The 25,860-nt window shown below is 39.9% G+C and overlaps 1 protein-coding gene across 1 annotated transcript; it reads left to right on the top strand.

The window, feature by feature from the left end:
* Positions 1 to 283: 283 nt before the first annotated feature.
* On the top strand, positions 284 to 23,071 carry LOC146331296 (monocarboxylate transporter 2-like). The gene is made up of 5 exons (XM_084729282.1): positions 284 to 504; positions 2,026 to 2,246; positions 10,776 to 10,919; positions 13,888 to 14,703; positions 22,320 to 23,071. Exons 2-5 carry the CDS (start codon positions 2,030 to 2,032, stop codon positions 22,622 to 22,624), a joined length of 1,482 nt encoding a protein of 493 aa, XP_084585408.1. The 5' UTR covers positions 284 to 504; positions 2,026 to 2,029; the 3' UTR covers positions 22,625 to 23,071.
* The last annotated feature ends 2,789 nt before the right edge of the window (positions 23,072 to 25,860 follow it).

The following is a 25,860-nucleotide window of genomic DNA, read 5'->3' as shown; positions in this document are numbered from 1 at the left end:
TTTTCAGAAATCATTTCAGTGTCATTTAGGAGCTGCTTTCATTGTACCAGTTTCTTTTTAGTGTCTGGAGTGAGAAACTGGTGGGTTTTTTTTTTTTCTGGCCCTTTGAGCACCACAATCCAAGGCTGTGTTTTCATCAACATCTTAAAAACAAATTCCCCCAGAATAAACTTTCCTGATGCTTATGCCTGGTGGGGTGTCATCAGGCCCGGTGGGCCACCGTACTTGAAACGGGAGATTCCTGCCATACACTGGATGAAAACGACAGTAAAAAACCCCTGTTAACTGACTTTAAAGCAGGATGATGTATCAGTGTCAGACTGCCGCAGACAGCAGTATGTGGGCTGATCAGAGAAGACAGAGCTAACACACTGTTACTGAAAACCTCGAGGAAGCCCCGAGGTCGCCTGCGTGACACGTGACCACACGTCAAATAGAGAGGAGCGGCTGAAAGTTTGTCGCTAACTCCCTAGAGACAAAGAGGCTGAGAGGCGCCTAATAAAGGTAAGACTACTTCCACTATCGAAAACAGTATCTTATCTGTGTGTTATGGCTTGAAAGTTACAGGTTTAACAGTTAGAGTGTATCATTGGTTGCATCATTGTTATCGATCACTGTCCACGTGCTAAGCCCGACTTCTTTTCTTTCTTTCTTTCTTTCTTTCTTTCGTTCATTCATTCAAAGCGGGGTGGTAATTTGACACCGTAGGACCGTAACAGCTGGACGGTTGTGGACTAATTTTGGGGGAAAAGCCACAGTTAGGATTCAGTAAACAGTTGTAAGCGTAGTTTGAATGGAGGCAGATAGATGATGACATAACAGATGCCTCCTCCGTGGCTGGCTGCTCATCACATAACCTACAGAAAGTTCACTTGTTTATACTCCATTAACAAAACATCTGTTACACTTTTGTCAACGGTGAGCCTTAATCGTTCACACTGCCACGTGCTGTCACCGTGTTCACGGTAGATTTTAAACAATAACCCAGTGAGAAACTTATGACCATATAGATTTCTTGTATGTCCAGTAGCTGTGTAACCAAAGAGCCTGATTTAATGATGTATCAGCATTTTGTGTTACTCATTGTTATTGCCAGGTCAGTTACTATTGTGTTTACAAACATGACTTGTGCAAACAAAGCTTTCACAACTTCAGATAACAGTAAAACTCTGATTCAGTTGTCATCTTGTGTTAGTCCATTGACTAATAGTCTGTTTTTTTTTTAAATCTGTCCACTCATTTACTGACAAAAAGTTCATAGATCAGATATTAAAGTTTAAGTAAAACTGTCAGCCGGGGCCAGGTAATATATGGATATTATAGCTTTTAGGGATGTCCCAATACAACTTTTTCACTTCCGATATGATACCGATATTGCAGTCTTGACTATTGGCCGATACCGATATTGATCCGACACGATATCAGCACGAATCATACATATTTATATTACTTATTTTGTAGTGTGGAATGTTAGAAAAGGCTTGATCAAGTGATGTTACTCAAACAGAGAACAATAGTCAGCAACCAGAGTCACCTATGGATAGAAGTGCTGGAGCGGAAAATGGACTAAAATTATCTGAGCGCTTATATCAGAGATTTTAGATGCACTCCAATAAAATCCAATACTCGTTTTTTGGCTGATATCAGACCGATATCCGATATCAATATCGGATCGGGACACTCCTAATAGCTTTCGTGATATGAGACTAGATATCTTGAATTTGGATATTGTTATATCTTGATATGTGTCGTCTGTTTTCCTACAAAACTTGTATAGTTAGATTTTGTAATTTTTAATGCAGTAAAAGGTGTGGATGCCGTTTTAGGGATTTTAATGTGTAAATCATATTTTTTTGCAGAAGAAAACATCAGACACACTTTATTGGTCCAAGTAGACTATTGTATGTCTTAAATCATGTATGAATGTGATTTTTAATATCTACTTAACATTGAAACACTATACTGATACAATATATACTTGATATACTTGATATGACAATGTCTTGTATGTTCTCTACTGAACAGGAAAATGTCCCGTGCTCCAGCAGCTGAGTCGGGCCACAAACCACTGGATGGTGGCTGGGGCTGGATGGTGGTGATTGGGGCCCACATTTCCATTGGATTTGCTTACTCCACACCCAAAGTGCTCTCCATTTTCTTCAAAGACATCCAAGCGGACTTGGGGACCAGCTTCAGTGAAATTGCATTGATCTCCTCTATCATGCTGGCTGCCATGTACGCAGGTGGTGAGTTGATTCAATCAGTATCCGTTGCATCAGTCTGAGAGACCATATGGAAGAATAATCACTATTATCAGTTGCATCCCTGTCAACAAATTAGCAGTGTCGGATCTTCACAGATCACTTGCTTTATACTATCATAAAAAGGTGGCCCTCATGTTGTCTTTGTTCTCAGATTGTGTATACTGCTACTGGTAATATTCTTTGTACATTATAGAAATGCTTCACAGCTGTAGTCTTTTATTTTCATGATGGTGATTATATTGAGTGTTAGTACTGTAACGTAATTACTGACCATGGAAATAGTAATTTGACAACAGAAAAATTTAGTCTTGGATCATGTCTCTCCGTCAAACTCCCTCCTCCAGGATGTCTGGAATATAGATGCATGATTTTTATTTGAGGCCCTGTTCAGACACAGTGTCTTGTATCCAGATATATGCAGATCAGATGAAGGTCAAGTTTAGATGCACTGCAGTTCACAGTTCCCTCACCAGTGAAGCTCTTTTATGTTCAAGCAGAACCTAAAGGTTCACTGAGGAGTTTTAGACCTCGAGCACTATGGAGCTGTTTTTTTCTATGAGTAGATCCCTCTTTTGTTTATCTCTTACGCATGCGCAAGGACACATGCACATGAGTGATGTGGTACACATATGCTGAAATGGTATCACACTATTCCTTTGATCAACGTGTAGCTATGCTGCAGTACACCAGCAAAGACAGAGAAGAGGATGATTGCAATCTAGCAAACATGGATGTAAACAATTCCAGATTTAAAATGCTTTTTTTCTAAAAAAAAAAAAAAAAAAAAAGAATCAGTATCAAAATTCACTTTGGCAATACTTTTTGAGGAAGGAAAAGTGCTCAGCACACTTTGCATTTTGATGAGTAACACTGAAAATAACCGTAAATTTTGTTTGTTTAAAAGAAAACTCCACAGGGTCTCCTTAAGAAATCATTTGCCTTTTGCCAAAAGAAAACTCAAATGAGAATCTGGTTTACTATACATTTCACTCAGCAATTACTGCTTACTGCATTTCCTGATACAGCAGTATGCCGTTCATTACAATTCATGGTAAATGTGTCTGCTTGTGGTGAGCACAGTTCGAAATATGTGTAAAGTTGTGGAAAAAATAATGAAAAAGGCTATTGTGTTCACAGACAATAATTTTTTAAAATGTGATTTTATGTTTTTATACTTCATGGGAAAGAAAAAAGAAAAAAATCACCAAAAATAATATGCATTTACACTACATATGTGCAAGTTGCTTACATCAAAATATTTATTTAAACAGTTGGGACAGAGATATGTCCTGAATGGGACATTTTACAGTTGAAAACAGTTCTCTCTGGTGGACAAACTATGTAATGGTACCACTGCCTCAGTTGTATGTTTGACATTGCCGTATCACAATTTCTTGTTACCTCTCAGCCCACATATGCACTGATTTAACTAAGAAGCTAATGTCAGCAGATATATGCTGTATGAATAAACCACCTGGTTGCCATAAATACAATAACTTTATGTCCAGAGTTGCAGCAGAGCTATTTAAGGTCACATCCCCTCAGGCCATCACAGGTTCTGTTGTCAGCACTTTCAAATCAATATTCTTTAGACGACTAGAGAATACATTTATATCTGCCCACATATAACAGCCTGCAGGTTAACCAGACTGAGCTGTTTTTTTCTGCTCTCTGTTTCTTGGATTGTATTTTGTTCCCTGAGGGCTCTGACACACCATGTTCACCTCCAAGAACTAGCACTGGTAACGGTCTCCTGATCAAACGCTCTTTTAATCGCCTCACATCTTCTGTTAAAAGTTGCACTTAAACACAACACAAAAAACTAAAGCTAACAGCCAACTGACTGCAGGTCATCAGTTGGCATCATGGCCAAAAGTCAATTCCTGTTTTATAGTAAATGGGGAAAAAAGTGGTTTGGCATATGTCTCCTCTACAAAGAAAAGAACTGTTGTTCTGCATCCTCATTTGGGCCAGATAGATAATTAATAAATGGAGTTCACATGAGTTACTGCACCCACTGAAACAGTCTTAGGCTGCCTAATAAGAGGAGTGATGTTAGCATGTATTACTCACCTGACTTAAATTACCCCATTCACCCACTGACACTGTTTATTCTGACTCATTTGTGAGTAGTTTTGCCTTTTCATTCATCAGCATTCAGGTTTAAATGTAAAATGATCTAAGATCCTGAAGAAAGAGTTTTGCCAAGATGAACACATGGTCTGATACCAGAAGATTTCCCTTTTTTTTCTTTGTAGTTTCTCTTTAGGGCCAGATTTTTTCATCTTCTTAAATGCCCTTAAGAATCGTTAATAATCTCGTGACCCGATAAGTCTTGTGACGCCTTCAGGCTGTGTTCAGAAGGACAACAGCGGCGCTTGAAGAAACACAGCCTCTTCATTCATTTGAATAGGATTCATTTGCCACAGGAGTATGGGTGGCAGTAAAGGGGGCTCCAGCTAAAAAAATGTGCCTGGCTCAACTTTTGCTGCAACTCACTGCAATGTCACAGTGTACACAATCATGTTAAGAGTGACTTCAAATGCTTGTCACACTTTCGGTTGTACAACTACGGAACCAAAAAAAAACATCCTATTGCCATTCATCTCGGAGTTGGGGTTAGAAATTTCAAAGGATCAGGTCACATTTAGTTCATATTAATGGAATGGTGTTTTTCTGCTTAGTTCACATACTTCATAGTTGCCACTAAACAAGTTAAGCTTTTTTAGTTTCTGTCTGTGTCCTCTCTGCTTTTGTGTTTCCCCCAGCTTGCAATCGCTAGAAAAGATCTGTGACGACCTGTTGACAGATATCAAACATATGTGAAAACAGTTGGAGGCTCTGATTGGCTGGATCTACATGACATCTCGCCAGTCATGAGCTTAATTGTCTGAATCCATTTCTCTGTTGCAGCCGCAGCACGGTATTAGTAGATTAGTGACAGAATTTCTATTGGAAATGAAGGAGACCTGGGTTTGATTTCCAATAAGTGCAGAAGACCTTTAAATGGGGATGTGTTGCCAGATGTACTATAGAAGTATAGCAGTAAAATGCATAGAGTTACTTTGTACACAGTTCCTGATAGGAACATTGCATAACATCATGCATCATTAAATTCTGTTGACTGAAGTGAAGGGCATACCTCCAACAAATTCTATAACGGGGGCCCAGGTCTGAATATATCTGTCCTCGGAGCTCTTTCGATTGTATCTCAACTTCTGTGATGGGATCATGGAGAGAACTTCCCCAGCACAGAGTTTAACAACTGAGGTGTCCCTGACTTCCAGTGCAAAAGAATTTGCCCCCGGAGTTACAAATGCTGCAGCATCAGCCTGGAGAACAGCAAGTCGTTCCTCTAAAGGAGACACCTCGAATGTGTGCAGTTTAAAGCTTAAGGAAGAAAAAAGAAAAATAACTTTGTGCACTTTATTTCATTTCGAATGTTTCACTGATGCTGACCAATCAGAAATTCTGCGAGAAGTTGTGCGTGTGAAAACATTTAAATAAAAATAAGCAGCTGTATTGTGTAATTGGGACATGTTGGCTGTGCGTTTTTCTTCATGGAGAAGCACATTACACAGATTTAGCATGTTTTTAGATGGCTACATTAAACAAAGTGCCTCCATACAAATACATTTTAACAGGTTAGTTGTTTAAGAGGGGAAAAATGATAGTATTGGATTGGTATCGTATTGGTAGATACTAAAGTTTTCATTATCAGTAATGACACAGAAAAAGTGTTATCAAGCCATCCCTACCGCTAATCTTCTACCAAAATAACATGCAGGTATAAAATACTATTGATGGTTCAGCAGTTGAATTTTTATGACAACACTGAAACCCTAATTTTAGCAGAATTAGTTTTGGTGATGGATGGGTGATCTGCATTTGGGGTGAGGACCCATCAAAACAATTGTACCTGAGCTTATGTCACGTGGATACACATGCTACATCACTGCCCTCAAAAAAAAAAAAAAAAGATCTGAATCGACTTTTCCACAAAGTGTGTTTGGTCTTGTTTCACACTACAGGGATTTGGAGTGTGTTAGATGGCCCTAAATATGACAAAATAAGACAAAATAAAAGTCCTGTTGAGGCCTTATGTGAATTTATCAGTAGTGTTTTCAAGGTTACAGGACAGACCGGTGTGCAACTCACCTGTGGTCAACTCAGAGAGGCCTAACTGGTGAAATATTCCCCTCCACTGTAGCTCAGGCACAGGGCTTTATCATATTGTCCTTGGCAAGGCTTCAGCAATGTCACCCAGTGGAGGAGAGAGACAGGGGGAATATATCAGAGGAAGGTTCAGCACTCTGGGGTCTGACACTAGGTCCCCCTGGGAGAGACGTGACAGCCTTTTCAGAGAACCTCTGACTCAAGGAGTCCGAATGATAAAGTTATAATGGAAGTAGAAATGGTGGTGGTGCGGGAGATGCCCTATTGTGACATAGCTACAGAGAGAAAGATGATCTATCTTTGACCCCCGCAGGCACCTGGTTAACTGTATAAACAGCGGCATGGATATTTTTATTTCATGTACTGTAGTTACAGTGGTACAGTACATACCTTTGATATTTCAGCTCTGAATGGAGTGAGAAAGATGAAAGATTAACTAAAACTATTGTGAGTGACTGGATGGTGATTAATTTTTACAGTTTTTACATGCATGCATATGCATAAGAATTAATACATGTTTTTAGTGTACAATTCATGACATAGGATTTGAGAAAATGACAAACATTTTTAAAGGAATATATTAGTCAGACAGAAATAAGTGTCAGAAAAAGTTTTGTGGTGCTTTATTATCTTCTCAAAACTCCATTATGTAGAGCTGAAACAATTAGTTGATTAATTAACCAAAACTATATTGCCGATTGGCGATTGATCGAGTATTCATTTAACGACTTTTGCAGGTAAAAACGTCCACTACGTTCTAGCTCTAGTCTTTAAATAGTGAGGATTTACTTTTTTCTATATATTATGTTATTAGAAACTGAATATCTTTGGGTTAGGGACTGTACACAAGTCAGACATTTAAAGATGTCACATTGGGCTTAAGAAAAGAGTGACTGAAAATGTGTGATTTCTCACTATTATTGTGATATTTTGTAAATCAAATGATTAATTGATTAGCTGAGAAAATAATTAGCAGATTAATTTGCAATGAAATTAAATGTTATTTGCAGTGCTGTATCTTGAAACTAAAGTATTTGTTTATAAAGAACACCAGTTGGTGTCTTTGCAGTGGAGCCTGATAGCATCAGTATTAGCTTATAGGCAGTGACATACTGACAGACTCCAGTGTATTATAATGCACTGCAGAAGCTTTAAGATATACAGATGCCTGTGAGCTTTATCTATTGTCTCCTGTGTTTGTTTGACAAACTGCAGGCTTGATACTTAATCCCTGTATTGATATCAGTCTTCGACCTGGGAATCAAATCACTGTAATTCTCCAGTACCAACCAAACTGTGTTAATAACATCAAGTACTGAAAGCTGGCAGCTTGTTAAAGCTGTGCTAATAATTGTTTGTTTTTACATAAATTGCTTGCTTATTATGATAAACCCTCAAGAATTATTATCAGACTCAGTTTTAGAATCTTTTACCTCATTTATTTTGGTTTTATAGCTTGCAGTTTTACTTCTATCAGTGTCTTAATTTTTATCAACCATGATAAACCCAGTCTACACTACCTGTCTAACACCAGCTGACACACAGACAACATTACGAGTTGCTGGTGAGAATTTAGTGCTCAAAGACAGGGCTATATTTCTCAGGAGTTGGTGGAAACCAAAACAGAGTTAAAAGAAGAGTCTGTATTTGACTTATTGTACATTTGTTGGGCAGACAGAAATATGGCTTCAAATGAATACTGATGTTGCTGGGTGTGTAAATATGCAAGTGTTTGCTGACACGTTTGCCATATCAACTTTATACAGCCATAATTATGTTAAATATGTATGTGATGGTCAGCCTGCTGTAGAGCTCTGCCAACAACTGACAGGTACTGCATTAATCGTTTTCTAGGTTGTTTTTAGAAAAACATCTTTAGATTCCATAATTATGGATAATGAATGTAAAAAATGTGTTGGCATCAGTAGAGTACAACCCACATATGGAGGTGGTAAAAACATTTAATTAGGAGAATTATATAATGAAAGTAGTCTTACAAATCTTTTGTGGCTGGTTGTAACAGCCAAACATACGAAAATTTCGGAGGAATTGAGAACATACAGTATTTTCGTTCACACAGATTCAATTAAAGACAACAGACTTTACCTCTTAGTTCTGTTTTTTCTCATTCATTGAGGAATTATTTATCATCAGCCATGGTTAACATGCTCTTAAAGACAGTAGGTGTTTGCCAAACATGTAATCCTCTTACTGCTCGCTGGGCTGTTTTCAATTATCACCATCCACACAGAGGCTGCTCCCACCACTGTCTTGAAAAGCTGCTGCATGTTTTAGTAATCACGGCTGCCCATATATTAACTTGATTGATGCTCTCACAGTTTTTCTATATAGAATTAGTAAAATAAATATACATTCAGACGATTGCTCTTTATAGTGGGGAGAAGGAACAAGTTTTCATCATGGCATGCTGCAGAAGGACTGTTGGTGCAATGTCACTCTTTCAGGCAAGGTTATGAATGAAGGGAAGAGTGACAGCATATAAAAGGCTGTTTAATTGTTGATTGATCACTGAGTGCAGTATTTGACATTATCAGGGTAGAGTATAATGAGTCGCCAAGTTGCTTTGCAGTGGACGCAAATGTGTGGAGGTGGTCCATCACCCTCTATATTCCTTTGTCCTTGGTTTAGACATAGAGTGAGAACTGGGGCTGTTGTTGTACCGTCGAACATTAGCAGTAGATAAGTTAGTTACCAAGTAACTACTAACTGTTTAAATTGATAAGTAACCACAGAGAGTAGAATAAGTGGACAGAGCCACCACTGCTTTGTGGATTACCATTTTGAAGGCTCAAGTTTGGTATTATGGGGTCACCGTCTTGTGTTTTTGCAACCAGAGCATGTGCAGTTCCAACAAGAGCATGAAGCTGGAAGGTGGCATACCACGACTGCGAGGTGCTGCTTGGTTTTGGCTCATCTGTTCAGTTTGAAATAATGCCTTTCTTGTATTACAGCTACACAGTACACTAAAATATATTTCCAAAAACATTTTAAGTCAGAAATGGGCAATGTAGTAATATTTGATCATCCCTGCCTAGTTATACAGTTAAATCTGAGTTTTGTGAGCCCTGGACTTACTACCGTATTGGCCCGAATATAAGACGGTGTTTTTTGCATTGAAATAAGACTGAAAAAGTGGGGGTCGTCTTATATTCGGGGTCTGGACATTATACCCATTCACGACGCTAGATGGCGCCAGAATGCTGAACTTGACTCCCCAGGCCAAAGCGAACCCGTGTCACGAAGAAGAAAAATAAAAAATAGCGGTAAGAAAGAAAAGAGAAGAAAATAATAGAAGAGATAACAGAAAATGGAGAAACGTAGCGACAATCGGGAGAAAAGTGGGTCGAAGATCGGCCAGGTTAACCGGCAGCTGAGGAGAAGTTATGATGTAAACTTCAAGATGATGGTGATAAATGAGGCAGAGTCTTCAAACAATTGCAAAGCGGCTGTGAAATATGGTGTCACAGAGTGTAATGTACGGAGATGGAGAGCTCAAAAAGATCACCTAAAAAATGCTCACAGTCAGAGAAAAGCTTTCCATGGTCCTCAGAGCGGCCGCTTCCAAGAACTTGACAGGAGGGTGTGCGCGTACGTGGACGAGAAACGAAAGGACGGGATGCCCATCAGCAGAGCTGTCATTCAGCTCAAGGCCGTGGAAATAGCCAAAGAGCTAAACATACCCACCGCTGACTTCAAAGCTAGCCTCGGCTGGTGTAAAAGAATGATGCGGCGTAACGGACTAACGCTGCGACGCAGAACAAGTCTAGCCCAGCGCCTGCCCTCTGACTTTGGAGAGAAGCTGTTGTCTTTTCAGCGCTATGTAATCAACGTAAGGAAAAATTTTCTGTATAAAAATTAATTTGGTGTTCAAAAAGTCTTTTTTCAAACTTGAGTCTTGAAAAAGAGGGGGTCGTCTTATAATCAGGGCCGTCTTATATTCGGGCCAATACGGTAATAACTTTCATGCTTTATTGTCTGTTTTACCAGAATTTACAAAATGAGCATCATACTGTATTGAAGAGGACTTGAAACTAGCAATTGAGACCATAAACTTTTTAGGAGAATGTTTACTGTGGCCATAAATCAAGTGAGTAGTAGGGCCATTTTCTCATAAGACTTCATACAATCAGACTTACTTTTGCAACCACCAGAATGACCCCCTACTGACCTTTAGAAAATATGGAGGTTTAAGGCGTCTCTGCATTGGCTTCACTTTTCAGACCTGGTAACACTCTACTGTCTATGGAAGTAACACATGGTCATTCTGAACTGCTCCCTTCATCTCTTTCTTTGTCTTCTTCCTTCTCTTTGCAGGACCAGTGAGCAGTGTGTTGGTCAGTCGCTTTGGAAGCCGGCCAATAGTCATCATGGGTGGACTGATGTGTGGGGTCTCTATGGTAATCGCTTCTTTTGGGAACTCCATCATTTACCTCTACCTTTGCATCGGCATCATTGGAGGTAAAGTGCTTGGATGTTTTTTTTTTTACGTACTCTTTTCTTTACAATATTGTTACCTGATTACTTACATACCAGCCAAGAGAATCCTTACACAGCTAGTTGATCACAATGAAAAACTAAGACAAAGTATTTGTGTGGTTGCTGTCATGTAAATAAGCTAATTAATTTCGTGATATGGATCCCAGACTTGTTTACCTTTTGACTTACCATTCCCATCAGCCCTGGTTAAGTCCCTCTGGTTTAGGGAAAGTCTGGATCTTTTCACATCCCTTCAGAATCTCTGGGTTGCCAGATCTGCTTCCCTTAACTTAGCCATCGTGCTGTTTGGTTGGGGCCCAGGGCATCTGCTCCACTTCCTGGGGTGCAGTTAGAGCACCAAGGGGACCAGGACCAGGACGGTAATTAACACAGATCCGTCCCTGATCCCAGAGAGCGTGGTCTTCCGTGGCCCTCTGTACTCTCCCGTAGGCTCCCATCATGGTCGTCACATGGGGGCTCCCTGCCACCCTGCGAGGCTCATTACCCTGCCAAGGACTGCTGTGAAGGATTAATAGGCCCAGCAAGTGGCTGGGCCATGTGTGGTGCCCAGGGGCATGAGTGTGCCCTGCTCTGCTCCCCTGTGCCCTGGCACACTGACACATAGGCATCAGGCAGCTTCACCTGGCAGACATGCAGACATATGCTTACACACATGCATGCACACATGGGCTAAAAGATAACCATTTAGCTGACTCAGTGAGTAGCTTTTAGTAAGTACTAAGCCTTGTATATACAGCTCCTGGCCAAGAGTTTAATTGATTGCCTTTCTTTATTGTCCCTCTGCATCTTTTTGGGGAGCAGGCATGAACAATTCAAGTCAGCTTTATTGTTATGTACATGACTGCAGAAAAGCAGTTGTGGATTGATATGATCCCCCGAGGTCTGCACATTGGATTTTCAAGATCTAGAAGGACGAGGATGGATGTTAAAGTTGTACACTGTTAAGCTGTTAGAGAAAAAAGCAATAGTGACAATAGCCATTGAAATGGAAACACTTGTTAGCTTTGCAGTGTTGGAGTGACAGTGCAATGGGATGGGGCATTTCTTCAGGATGGGACATTCCCAGGTGGCAGTACCTCTGAATTGGTCATGTGTTTGACTAAACACAATGCACAGTGTCTGTTGGTGGGAAGCCGGTGAGGGAGCATGTCCCTGTCACTAACAAGGGCGGTCAGAGGATCTGCCTGGAAATGGGTGAATTATATGTCCTGTCAGTGGAGTTAGCAGTGACGAGGACAAAATGGACAAAAATGTTGATAGAGATCAGAAAAGCTTAACAAATCTGAGAGGTGTGCATTGTAGTGCTATGCAGCAGTTCATCCAAGATTTGCCACTCTGAAAGACGTTTGAATGTAAACTGTTCACCAGAAACGTGAATCTGATGCTCTCGTCTATAAATGTGCCTGTGGCCACTGTTTTTGGGAACAGATGGGAAAGCAGAGGGGTTGATCAAATGCTTTGAAGCTTTTACTTTTGCCGTGGTGAAGAGTGGAAGGAGACATTGCAATGTCTGCATAAAAAAAGAGGCAAACAACTGATCAAGAGCAAGAAATTGATCTGCTGTATGGCGTTTACTCTTGAAACCCAGGCACATAAAAACCAGGCATGTGCATGTGACATAACTGCAGATAACACTATTTGCAACTGGAAAAAAAAACATCCTTGGGAGGGGGCATTTCTGCTTTCCATGCTCAAATACAATCCCATGAGCACACAGCTACAACAGGCTTGAACTCAACCCTCCCTACTCCCTCACAACTACTCAACACTTGCTCGTTCATCAAGTTGACTTTGAAGGCAGAGATGGACAATAATAGCTAAGTATATGAGTAGGTAGTGATTGCAAGTTTGATTAAAGTATTATAGATCCTGTTGAAGATTCAAATATTCATGGATAATTCTCACTGAAGCTTCGAAGCCCCAAAAATGGTTTTCAGGACAGAAAGTTGCTGTAGTTCTTGATGTCTGCATGGGTACATCAAGTTGTAGACAATCAGGTGTGTTCACGTTGGCTGAGTTGTTTTTGCTGATCGACTGAATAAAATGTATTGATAAACACTCAGTGAAGGGTTAGCTAATCTAGTAAAGATACTGAGTTAAGTTTGAGTTTTCAGTCAGAAGTTAACATACTTCTAGTTAACCTAAAGATGAATCTGTAAATCAGTCTCTAACAACAACTTCAACACCTTTCATCCATTTTCTTCATTAACAGCTTGCTATTTTTGTACTCATTTAATTTGTTTCAGTATCCCTTAATGGCTTGCTAATTGAGAAAGTATTTGCCAAATGCTCAATAAGATGCCACTTTTTCATGCTTTGCGTCCAACTCGGTGCATGCAGCAACTTGTTATGTGACCTTTACTATTTAATGCCACATTTTTTGTGAATGACATTGTTTTTAACTCAGAGTAATGCAATACTGTGTTTCATTTCTGTCTTCAATGTATATGTAAAGTCAAAATTGCCGATCCCTTTACTGAAACACTTTTCTTCATATGGTAATCCTCTGTTTGGACTCACTTTGAAATATGCACACAAAAAACTAAACCCATTTTCACAGCGTTTTATCATGGAAGCAGAGAAGTCAATTAAATTAGCATTAGATGGGAAAATATAGCACCTTAACTACCAACCTGTAGCTCTTCATCTTCATGGAAAATAAGGTACTTTAAATTGAATTTTTGGATAAAAAGGCAAGTGAGTGAATGTATTACCCAGGCTTTAATTTATTTCTACTTAAATGGAGAAATTATTTCTGAAATAATTCCAGCTTTCTGTAATGAGATTTTAGCCAGCAAAAGTGAAATGAGATGGAACCTAAATGAGCACTGAGCATAATCAGTCTTGATTTAATTTAGCAAGCACCCTTTGGAGTTTAGGTTCAGGAAGATTTTCTTACTGAGTTTTTTTTTTTTTTCTCTGCACACAGGTTGTGGACTCGCCTTGAACCTCAATGCATCTCTAACCATCATCAGCAAGTACTTCCTCGCCAAGCGTCCTTTAGCCAATGGACTGGCGATGGCCGGGAGTCCGGTTTTTCTTTGTTTGATGGCCCCTGTCAATCAGTATTTACTGGACAAGTTTGGCTGGAGAGGAAGTCTCCTTATCCTCGGGGCTCTGATGCTCAATTGTTGTGTTGCCGGGGCCCTGATGAGGCCTGTTGTGTCGTCTTGTAAGCCATCCTCTCGTGCACCACAGCAGAAAGTGGAGGAACTGCCAAATAAGAGCAACGCTAAGCTAAAAACAAGCTGTATGAAGAACACTAAGAAGTTCTTGGACTTTTCCTTCTTCAGGGATAGAGGTTTCATCATTTACCTCATTGGAAACGTGATGTTCATCTTTGGTGCCTATGCGCCCATTGTGTTCTTGTCAAGCTACGCTATCAGCCAAGGCGTAGAGGACTACTCCGCAGCATATCTGCTCTCCATTATGGGCTTTGTGGACATGTTTGTCCGACCTGGCACAGGCCTGGTCGCCAACAGCAAGTGGATCAGGCCCAGAATCCAGTACTTCTTCAGCTTCGCCATGGTGTTCAATGGCATGTGCCACTTACTATGCCCACTGATGAAGAGCTACACCCTCCTGGTGGTCTACGCAGTATTTTTTGGTGTGGGTTTCGGCATGGTTTTCGCCCTGATATTTGAGTGTCTGATGGACCTGATGGGAAATCAACGCTTTCCCAGTGCTGTTGGTCTGGTCACCATCATCGAGTGCTTCCCCATGCTGCTGGGACCACCTGCTGCAGGTAACTGTGCACACTGACCATAAACTTAAGCAAGAGGCAGGCACCTAATGGAGTGGTGTAGCAGTAATCTAACACCATTATACATTATATCTAATGAAGAACGTTGAATTAATTATTCTCTAAATGTTATTTTAACAGCTGCAGGAAATATAAGGATATGGTTTGTGATTTATTTTTACGAATAACAACATTCCTCCTTGATTAGAGCAGTGTGCTGTTAAGCTGATTTGAGCATGTTCTAAATGTGTAGTTGACCAATTAGATTGCTTGGTCAGAATTTCCTTTTGTATAATATCCTCTGACAGACGTCACAGCATCAGTCTGACTCACTGAATGAACAGAGGCTCTCAGTAACTTTTCCATGCTTATCTGGATTGTTGAAACTAATAAGCACAGACACAAGTATTTACTTTCAGCTCACTTTAGATTGCTTTACGCTGCTCCTTTCTGCAAGCGCAGGGCCAAGAGAAAGTGAATAATGTACACTTATATACAAGCACACTCCACTGTTACAGCAGAAATGAATAGCCATTTTGGAACAAGCCCTTTTGCAAACAATACAGCAAACTGAACTAGAGCAAAGAGAAATTCTTCCTTCCTTTCTTCGTGTGTTTATCTCTGTTGTAGCCCTGTGCTGTGCATTATGATGCAGCAGAGCTCTGTTGCCCGCAAGGCTGTCATTACTGTAAGACAGAACGGGATTATCATGGGTGAGTGGGGTTGTTTTGGGGTGCATGAGTGCTTCACAAAAAAGTAGTAATTGGTCACGGTTATTTGCTGCTGTAAAGAAGTTGGCTGTACTCGTTGCTCAGGCTTGTACGACATGTCTGCTGCAGGATTTGGTCTCCATACAAATGATGTGACATAAAGCTAGGAAGCTGAAGTGTGCATCCTTTACATTGACTACAACAGTATACTGTACAGCCAAAAGAGCTTCTGACCCCATTTTTGAGCCACAAGGCTCATTTTAGAGTTGGACTGAATTTCAGCTTCATCAGGCATCGTTGCGATGCAGTGTATGTGGGGAGCGAGGACTGATCAACTGCTCCTGAATGGCCATCAGACGTTCTTCTGAATGTTAGAAATTCTGTCAGGCTTTTACACAGGGAAAAAGAGCATCTGAATTTGCCGTGACGACACATCACGTCATGTGGATGGAAAATATGGGCAGTTAAATGTAACAAACTTACCTTCAATTTTCTCTGCAGAATGGACAAGCTATGCTGTCCATGTCTTCCTCACCACTTGTAAGTCGATGTTGGTGCCTTTTTTTTTTTTTTTTTACAGCTTTCAGCACTCAGGATGTTACAGATGATCAAGGCAGCGTGTTTCTGCCTTGTATTATTGCCAGCAAACAAACTTCTACCTGCCTTGTGGCTTTGAAATAAATCTTTACTGACAGTTGTCAAAAGCGAGAATGGTCCACAGGGGCCATGGGACATATTATTTTCCATTTCACACGTACAGCACAGTGTGAGCTTTGCCCGTACATTGCACACGATTAACTCGTACAGTAAGCGTTAGAATTAAACAGCATTTCTAAAATCGTAGAGTCTATGTCCAGCTTGAAAGGTTTGTGCTCAGGCAGTGGCTCTTAAAGTTTCTCTTAAAGTGCTATGAGGCCATAAGCTCAGATAGCCCTGGCTCTTTGGATCATGCAGCCAGAGCATATCTTTATGTATTAAACCCAATCTGTATTCCAGCCTTAGACAAAATATTTTTAAAGGTCAGACTAAGAGGCAGAGCTGTAGCCCTGTGCTGCTTTTTAAACTAACCTTGTGATTAGAACATAGTATGTATTTGACCCTGAACTATAGACAATGAAGGAGTGTTCAGCTAGTCATTAAACTAAACTGATCTGTCATTTGTTAACCTGAACATCTGAGTCTGACACATCCTGACAGCATCTCGTAGTAAACAGATCATCATTGTGATTGATATACTAGGTGACAGTTTACATATCCAACATATGGTCCTCACCATATGAAAAAATATGTCATTTGATGTCCTGAATATTTTAAAGCTGAATACCTTATTGCGATACAGCCAATCAAATCTTACATGAAGTAGTAACATCAGTTCTATCCCTGGCAGAGCAGAAGTTCACACTGAGCCACACAGCAGCAGCGACACTGTAACACAAAAGACAAAGGCTCTAAACAACAACCCGCACTGAGCTTTCCTGCTTAAAGCTCTGTCTTATCTAACTTGCAAACATGAACACACATCTAGTCCTGCACCACAGCTTGTTGAACGACTGACCAAACAAATATTCACCCAGAAAAAGCACACTGACATTAGGTTAGACAGCTGATTGGCTGCTCAGCTGCAGCACATGTAAACATACCTGCAAGTGTCGCTTCAGTCAGCAACTGAGCGGACTGAACCATGTGGTCCTCGGTCTCCAACACCACTGACAACATGCTCTCTGCTCATGACATGTAGGCTACAGTGCAAATTTGTTTACGGTGTCTCTTATTCTCTACGGCGTGACACGGGCACTCTGGCAGCCTGCCAGCTGCTGTCAGTCAAACACAGACATTCACACACCCCTCTAGCATTATCACATTGTTACAGTACTTATGGTATTTCCTCAAATACTTTTTTCTTTTTAATAATAAAAAAAACTATTAACGATTATGGCTGGGCAGTATATCAAAATGATGTTGATATTGTGACATGAGACATCATAGACAGACATCTTAGATTTTGGATATCATTATATCATGATATGGCCTGTTGTCTTTTCCTGGTTTTAAAGGCCGCATTACACGAAAGTGATGAAATTTTTTTAAACTGTTCTAACAGTTTACAGACTTATTCATTATATCCACATTACTGATGATTATTTATTAAAAATCTCATCCATTAACCCTACAATATTGTTGCAATATTGATATCATGTTTGGCATGTTTGATTTTGTCCTTATTGCCCAGCCCTATGAACACAATACAATTAAAAAAGGGACTTTGATATCTGAATAGATTTAATGACATACATTCAAAATGATCATGGATATAATAATATCCTCAGAAAGCATTCAGCTCAGTACAGCTTTACAAATATAATATATACATATACTTGTAAATAAACTTGCTAAAGCACAATAAAAAGATCATGTAATACATATACCAGTGATGACAGTGGTTTAAAAAGGTGGCACGGGTAGCGTGAGCGCCTTCTGGGTGCAGAAGGCAGTCAGCAATTTTTTTTTTTTTTCGCTTTTTTTTTTTAATATAGTAGCATGTACCTGTGCCTTTCATCACTTAATCCTGCTTGTGCCAGATGGATGAAGTGTACAGCATATTTCTTTCAGTAACAGGTTTAAAAGGGAAAGCTGGGTGATGTCAAACATTTACAACAAACCCTAAAGCTACTCTGTTTATATACCTAAATGAGCTTTAGTCTGTGGTAATGAAAACAGCTCTGTGCAGTCCAACATAGTTCTTGTAGGTGCTCCAGACATCTTCTCACCTTGATGAGATAATTGGCTGTCACAAACCTCTCTGGTTAAATATTTAGCCTTCAGTGGGTCGTATGAGTAATTAATGCAATATCAATTCATAAATTAAGTGGCTTCCTGTAATATATGTTGTTAGTGGGGATTCATATACTGGGTCAGACTCACTTTATTTATTTTTATTGCACAGCAACAACCTACTGAAGCTGAATTACTGAGCTATTTTTGCGTATCAGTCCACAAATAGAAGAAAAATCCCCCTCACATCTGATGACTTACAGTAGATCTTCAGCTTTCTTCTGTCTCTGACGGGGCTTTAGATTGAAGTGTTGGACAGTTTCCTTCATGGTCTAAGTAACTGTGTAATCAGAAGGATATTGTTTACCTTTTCTGCTTCCTCGCCATTTTCCTCGCCCCCCAATGTAGAACACTCTTCTCTTGTTTCAGTAAAAACAGAAAAATGGAACTTAGTGACAGACCCTAAAAAAGGAGCCATCAGGAAAATTTATTTTCAGGTGCTATTAGCAATTATTTCTGTAATCAAGTGATAATTTTTCAATTGAAATTTCCTAGTTACAGCTACTCAGTTTTAAAAATTTGCTGCTTTTCTCTCTTTTATATCATTGTAAATTGAATATCTTTATTTTTTGGGCTGTTGGTCAGAATAAACAAGACATCTGAAGACCTCAGCTTAGTCTCTGGAAAACTGTGCTGGACATTTATTACATTGTCACATTTTATAGACAAAATCACAAAAGAAAACCACAAATGTACTAATTGCAATAAAAGATTAATAAAGGTTGATTGTATTCAAGCTGGCCTTTATCGTCACTGATCCTTTAAAGGGACAGTTCACCCCAAAATCAAAAATATATATTTTCCGTCTCACCTGTAGTGCTATTCATCCATCTAGATTGTTTTGGTGTGAGTCTGCCTTCTCTCAAATGTGATGAAAGTAGATGGCACTGAGTCTGTTGTGCTCAAAATGGCAAACATGATAATAATAATAATAATAATAATAATAATAATTTGACTCAACTCAACAAAACCTAACAGCAGTGTCTCTTTCAAGAAATTATGACCTGGTTACTCAAGATAATCCACAGAACTTCTTGTGAGCCGTTTCTTGTAACTTTCTTTATACCAAACTACACTTGCGCTGCTACTGCCCACAATATCTTTCTACACTGAGTTTGCAGAAGAGTTTTGAAGAGAAGAAAAGAGGCATAACAAGAAAGCAGTGATTGTTTTTCCCTCCCTCGCTCAGAGAGGGAGTGAGGGGGGGAGAGAGCACACTGGAAAAATTCTGCCCTGCACCCAATTTTTTTTCCATGTCTGTGACAGGTAAAGACATTGAAATTGTAGCAAAAAATGTCATGTTGCTGATATGTCAGCAAGACTAGCAATAGATAATTTTCACTGCATGCATAGCACACTAAAAAAATAGGCTCTAGATGAAGTGTGGCTGCAGCCATGCATGACACTTAGGTGAGCAGCACTGCTCACACTGGCTGTGTGGCTGCTCTAACCTCTTAATATGGACACATACACACACTGCTCATGCAGCTGAGGAGGCCAGTTGTAGATTTGAATCCAGCATTTAGGAAAACTGTCTTTATTCGCTGTCTGATGATTGACCTGTTGCTGTGGCAATTGCAACTTTTTATGTGGAATGACTGAGCTTGATAGCATGAATCAAAAAAGTAAAAAAAAAAAAAAAAATTGCACTCAGATGAGGTGAGGAATCTTGTTCACCATTACATTAACCATATGCATAGTGTGTCTCAGTATGTGAAATGAGTAGTGTTATGCAGTTTCAATCTGTTAAACAGCGCTCAGAGTAACCTTCTCAGCCATAATGCTAGTACTGTAAGTGATATGCTTTAAAAACTTTCAGACGCAGAAGAAACAAACTATCAAAATGGCCAAAGCTCTTATTTAGTGCATCAATCAATATGTCAACTTTCAACTTCCTGTTAGAGGCCTGTTTAGTGTCCCAGATAAACACACTGAGGATGTGCTGTACTGTAGCTGCACGACTGTACATGTCAGCACACTGACAAACTTTTGCTTTGCCTCCAACCTGAGTTTTAATGAGCTGTAAATTTATAGGCCCCCCAGTTTGTCTGGTGCGACCCTGTTCTGAGGCACTCATTTAATAGGGTAAATAAGTGCCTCCCTGCACGACTAACGTTCTCCTCCAGAGGGCACAATCGTTATGTCTCCCCTAACTAGTCTGCTTGTTACTGCTCCCCCAAAACCTGCGGGTCAATCCAATTAGGAGGAAGTGAGGTAAGTGGGTGTAATTAGCCTTTTGCTTTGGGTGTTTAATGACGCTCAGTTCAAACTCCCGTCATTGAAGTCCTGTACCTGGGCCATAATTAAGCTGTGAATACATTAAAAAAAAAGAGGTGACTATGCCAGATGGACTTAATTACCGCTCAGCCAATCAAGGACTGTCTTAATGAGGGTGATGGTCATTGGCGTACACGCGCCAGATGAGTGCTATCAATCAGATGATGCAGCCTGCATCGAGACGGCTCAGACTGATCCAAATGCAAAGTGACCCCTTGCAGTGTAGTACAGTACAGTACACGCACACACAAACATCATTATCATAATAGTTTGTCGTTAGGATGGTAATTAGTGTTTTTAAAGAGGCCTACCAAGAAAACTGTCAATTAATTTAATAGATTTTGATTAGATACTATAACAGGCTATGCAATAACAATGCCTTAAAGGGACAGTTCAGATGATATGATGTAGGGCTGTATGATGTACTCATTGATAGTCAGCGTATTGCTACAGTAGATGCCAGTCAGCATGCCACCAGTTAGGAGAAGCAGACAGGAGTACCAGCACGGAAGCTAAGCAATAAATTGCTGTGGATAGCAAACCAACCAAACCCCATAGGCAAAATCCATACTTTTGACTTCACAGAACACAGGAGTTGCTGGCATACCACTGCCTCAAATCTGTTAGTTTGTTTGTGTTTTTGTGTGAGTGCTGTTTTAGAAGGATAGTTTGGTTTCAGCAAAGTAATGCAAATTAACAGATCGAGGAAGCAGTAGACCAGCAACTTCTGTGCTCTGTGAGGTAAAATGGCTGATTTCACCAATGGAGTTTGGTTGGTTTGGAGAGAGCAATATTTCCCATAGATATAACAATGGTTTCCCATCAGAAAAGGCTGTCTCATGGCAAAGTAAAGCAGTGAGAATATTCTATAATCCAAAGTATTCCTTTAATGGAGCCTGCCTGTCATATACCCAAAGTTTTCCTGGAAGGTTGGAGGAAAGAAAATTGAGCCAGGCTGTCAGAAGGTGGTATTGTGATAATAAACAAATGGTTCACAAAGTATATTTTTTGTTATTGATGATGCTGAGAAAAATAAGAAATATATATCCCTTCCCTTTCCCGAACTTGTTGAAAGTTTGTCTGCTAATTTAGGTGACTTCAAAGACCATAAAGAGAACACATTCTTTCTCAGAATGATCCAGATATTGAATCACTCTTCCATTGATTCAGTCAGGCTCTAAAATGGTATAAAGGAGAGACTTTAATGCAGTGAGATGGACAGACAGACAGACCATCATACATGCTGAGATAGAGAGAGATAGCAACGCTCGCCCATCGATCCGTGTCTGGAGGTTGGGTGGGGGTGGAGGGGGTCGGGGCGGAGTGCGGTTAAGACTCTGAAAACCTGGAGGCTTAAATCTGATCTAAACTACATTTGTCACTTTTCTGCAGAATTGGCCCTGATATTTATGGCTCCGAGAATGGCCCTCTCTTCTGATTCGTTTTGGTAGCAGCCGTCCAAATTGCCTTCCCACAGATGCAGGGAGAGCCAGGAAGGGTATAATGGCCCTCTGTCATTTCCGACATGGCTCTTCTCAAATTGGCCTGTGGTCACTCTCACTCTCCTGCACAGACACACACACGAGCCAAATCTGGTCTTGCTCCTCACCTTCAAACTTCATTTGTGGTTGAATGAAGATGCTCTTCAGTGACGTATCGTGTTCTGTTTGTCACTGTGTGCAACATGTCCAAGTGTGTTTTTGTATATACAGACGGAGCATAACGTACGTGGCATAAAATGGGTAGAAGTGACATGGGCTTGGTTTAAAATATAATTTCTTTGCACACTTCTCCACACAGGGCTACTGGTGGACATATTTGGTGACTACAAGTACCTTTTCCTCATGTGCGGCTCAGTGATCACCACCGGCGGGCTCTTTCTCTTCATCATGAACATCTACAACTACCACATGCTGAAAAAAGAGCAGACGGCAAAAGACAGAGAGCAGAACCATGAAACTATGGAGAACCCGGACCATGTGGAGATGTTACAGATCCCTGAGGCAGCGACCGAAGTGACTGAGCTTGAGGTGAAAGAGAACAATGGATCCCAAAGAGATCCGTGTCCTGAGAATACAGAAACACCAATTCAGCCTGTATGTTAAAGACATATTTATGTAGGTTTCCATCCATTTGTAGCACAAATATTAACCAGATTTGCAGAATTAGTGCACCTTTCCACCCACTGCTGTTATTCGTTAATCAGGAAACAGGTGGTGGAGCTTATTCTCCAGTCAGGTGACAGTCAGTCATTGAAGAAGTACATGGCACAGCAAGACGATGTATTTAAGGGTCCAGTTTGTAAGATTTACAGCGGGTTTATTTGCAGAGCACGGCAGAATGGAATATAATATTCATAAGTATGTTTTCATTAGTGGATAATCACCTGAAAATAAGACTTGTTTTGTTTTTGTTACCTCAGAATGAGCGGTTTATATCTACAGAGGGTGCAGGTCCTCTTCCACGGAGGCCTCAACATTTCTATGGGAGCCCAAAATGGACAAACCAAACACCGGTTCTAGATATGGCCCTTTTTTGTGAGGTTCTCCTACATGCACAAGTGTGTGGCAAAGTGTTTACAATCTGAAAACTCACCCCTAAATACCACTTAATTCTACACACTGGTCCTTTGAAAGGGTGTTTAATTTGTTAGTGATTTGACGGTGGAAAATGCTGTAGAAAACATGACAGAAATATGTCATTTCTGTTTGTTACATGTAAAAGTTTTAGGGCAATTACAGTGTTCTCATCGCTGTTATGGTTTTTTTTTCTTTGCCGTGTTTAGTCTCAGAAGTTTCAGTGAAAGTCACTTCACGCATAACACAGTTTATTTGTTAAGTCTGCTAACTTTCACGTTTTTTTTTTTTTTTTTATGCGCTCATTGAAAATGTTCATAAAAACAGGTGGATGGAAACATGCTCACATTGTCACTTATTAATTTGGTCAATCAACATTCATTCTGAAATTCAAATACCTGTTTGTCATTAAACAAGAAAACAAGAGTAGGGGCCTACAGTCATGCTAGCAGCTCTATAATGCATTGATTCCACTGGGCACGTCACACAGTTTGGTTTATCTGCCCTCCGCAGGGCTTCATGCTCCACCAGGAGTGTTTCAGAGCCTGATTTTGTTGAATTGCTCCGATTTTGTTGATTTGGTCTTTTTTCCTTGCTTTTGTGCTTCTACCATGGGTAAGAAGGCTTCATAGTTAAATATTTTCTTTCTTGTTTGTTTTTATGATGGGTAGTCTACATGGGGTCTTTTACTTTGAAAGAAATCTATGTTTCTGTGTCTGACTTCTTTCTTGGCTTGATCTCCTCTGTGCAGTTTGACATCTAAAACAGACTGTGCATAAACAGAAACTGGTAGAATCCCTAGCATTGTCTAGAAGGGCCGTGATCAGTTCTGGCAGCCGCGGCACAGCCAGAACATGATGCAGCCGTGCACAGTGGAATCGTGCATGAAGGCTGTACTGAGGTGCAGTGGTGCTTTGAGACAAATGCTAATGTTCTTTGTCTCAAATAATCACGAATACACTCATCTACTTTATTGTTTGTGATTGCTGTCACAGTAATCTAATTTGTCTATGATAATATGAATCGGTCTTTTGGTAATGCGCATAACCTCAGGGGACTGCTGTGAAATATTTTGCACTTGCAATGTTTACATTATAAAACTGCCAATAGGTTTCTCATATAAAATACTGTAGCTGCCAGCAAATACATGAAAGTATTACAGGCACAACAGGATGATTTATCTCCTCTTTAATTACTGTTAATTCATTGTAAATAAGTACTAAAGCCTGTAACAAACACAGTAACAAACCTGTTACTGGAGTTTGATGTTGACTTGACTATTATTCTCCAATCTACAGCAAATAATACTGTCCTTTAAATGTTTGTCAGTATTTATTTAATTTGAATTTTTGTGCTGAAACACTAAAACTATGATGTGTGATCCACAGTAAAGTAATAATGTTGTGTTGACATTTAACAGTGACATTTATTATGTGGGTGAGAATGGATTTGCATGCACTGTTAATTGATTGGACGCCGTGTGTATCAGTGCGAATGAGTGAAGGTGTTTGTTGGTGGGAGTGACAAATAGAGAATGTGTGTTAGAAATAATCCAAAATCCGGTTATTGTAGGTTTATATTGAAGGTGATGGCAGCTTTTTGTTGGATTCTGTGTTCTAGAGAATTTAATGAAAGCTTTCGTTTACTAGTTTGATTATTTTAGCTGTATTTGAACTTCTGACATCTTACACACTCATGTGATGTACAATATACCATTGATACTATAAATAACACTGTATTGTTAACCTTAATTAAGTCCTCTTGTATTTCATTGTGTTTTTGTACTAGTGTTTTTGGTCACACTTTATTTTACAATACACTAGTAAGACATAACAAACATATTACAAAATATAGAAATATGTTCGTCGTTAGACAGTATGCGACCCTTCATTAGAGGGTAATTTGGGACACATAACAGCAGAACTGTGCTGTAAACTAAAGACAAATCACATATCTGCTACTTGAGACACACTTTCTTTGGCTGGTCCCATACTGATGCCTCCACATGGATAAAACATCCTTCTACCTCTATAATGTGGCCTTAGTAGCTTTGGTTCACGTGTTGTTTTTAAATGTGTCCCAAATTAGACTATGAGAAAATCTAATAATGTCCCTCGTTATTTTCTAATAAAGGGTCTAGCACTGCCTAATAAAGAACAACAACAAAGAACAAATCATCTCTAGTTTTTGTCTAATTTCATATAAAATTACTATGTCTTATTAGTGCACTTTAAAATAGAGTGCAGCTGTCTTGAATTAGTAAAATCAAACCTATTTGTTGTTGCTAAAGACTAAAATGAATTGTCCAGTCCAGTCTCCTGTCCTTCATCACTTTTTGTGTTCAGGACAGATGTAAGCAGTTTTTTTGCAGTCTACATTCAAGCAGCAGTGAGGTAAATGACACTTAGACACAAGAGAAATGACGTCAAATCAAGATCCACCACGCAGCTTCTCAGTGATGGTGGCTGTGTCCAATTTTTCACGACAATTAGAAGACTCGGGAACAAGTTTGGAAATGTCAGCAGCTTAAGGGCATGAGCACCTAATGAAGCAAGGCCCGGATGTTCCAGGCTAGTGCTTCGAGCTGCATGCAGCCTCACACACATCAGCAAATCAGTGGGCCAATAAATTAGAAATGCAACACACACACACACATTTTTTGCTGTCTTCTGTCCCTTTGCTGAATATTATGCAAGGTCTTTGGACATGACAAGGTGGAAAGGTACCCCAGAGACGTGGCGATGGGCGCTGTGGCCAGAAATCTG

Source organism: Lutjanus erythropterus, chromosome 2, assembly GCF_056507025.1.
Source record: "Lutjanus erythropterus isolate fLutEry1 chromosome 2, fLutEry1.hap2, whole genome shotgun sequence".
In the NCBI taxonomy this organism is placed as follows: Eukaryota; Metazoa; Chordata; class Actinopteri; order Lutjaniformes; family Lutjanidae; genus Lutjanus; species Lutjanus erythropterus.
This window is presented reverse-complemented; position numbering and strand designations above follow the sequence as displayed.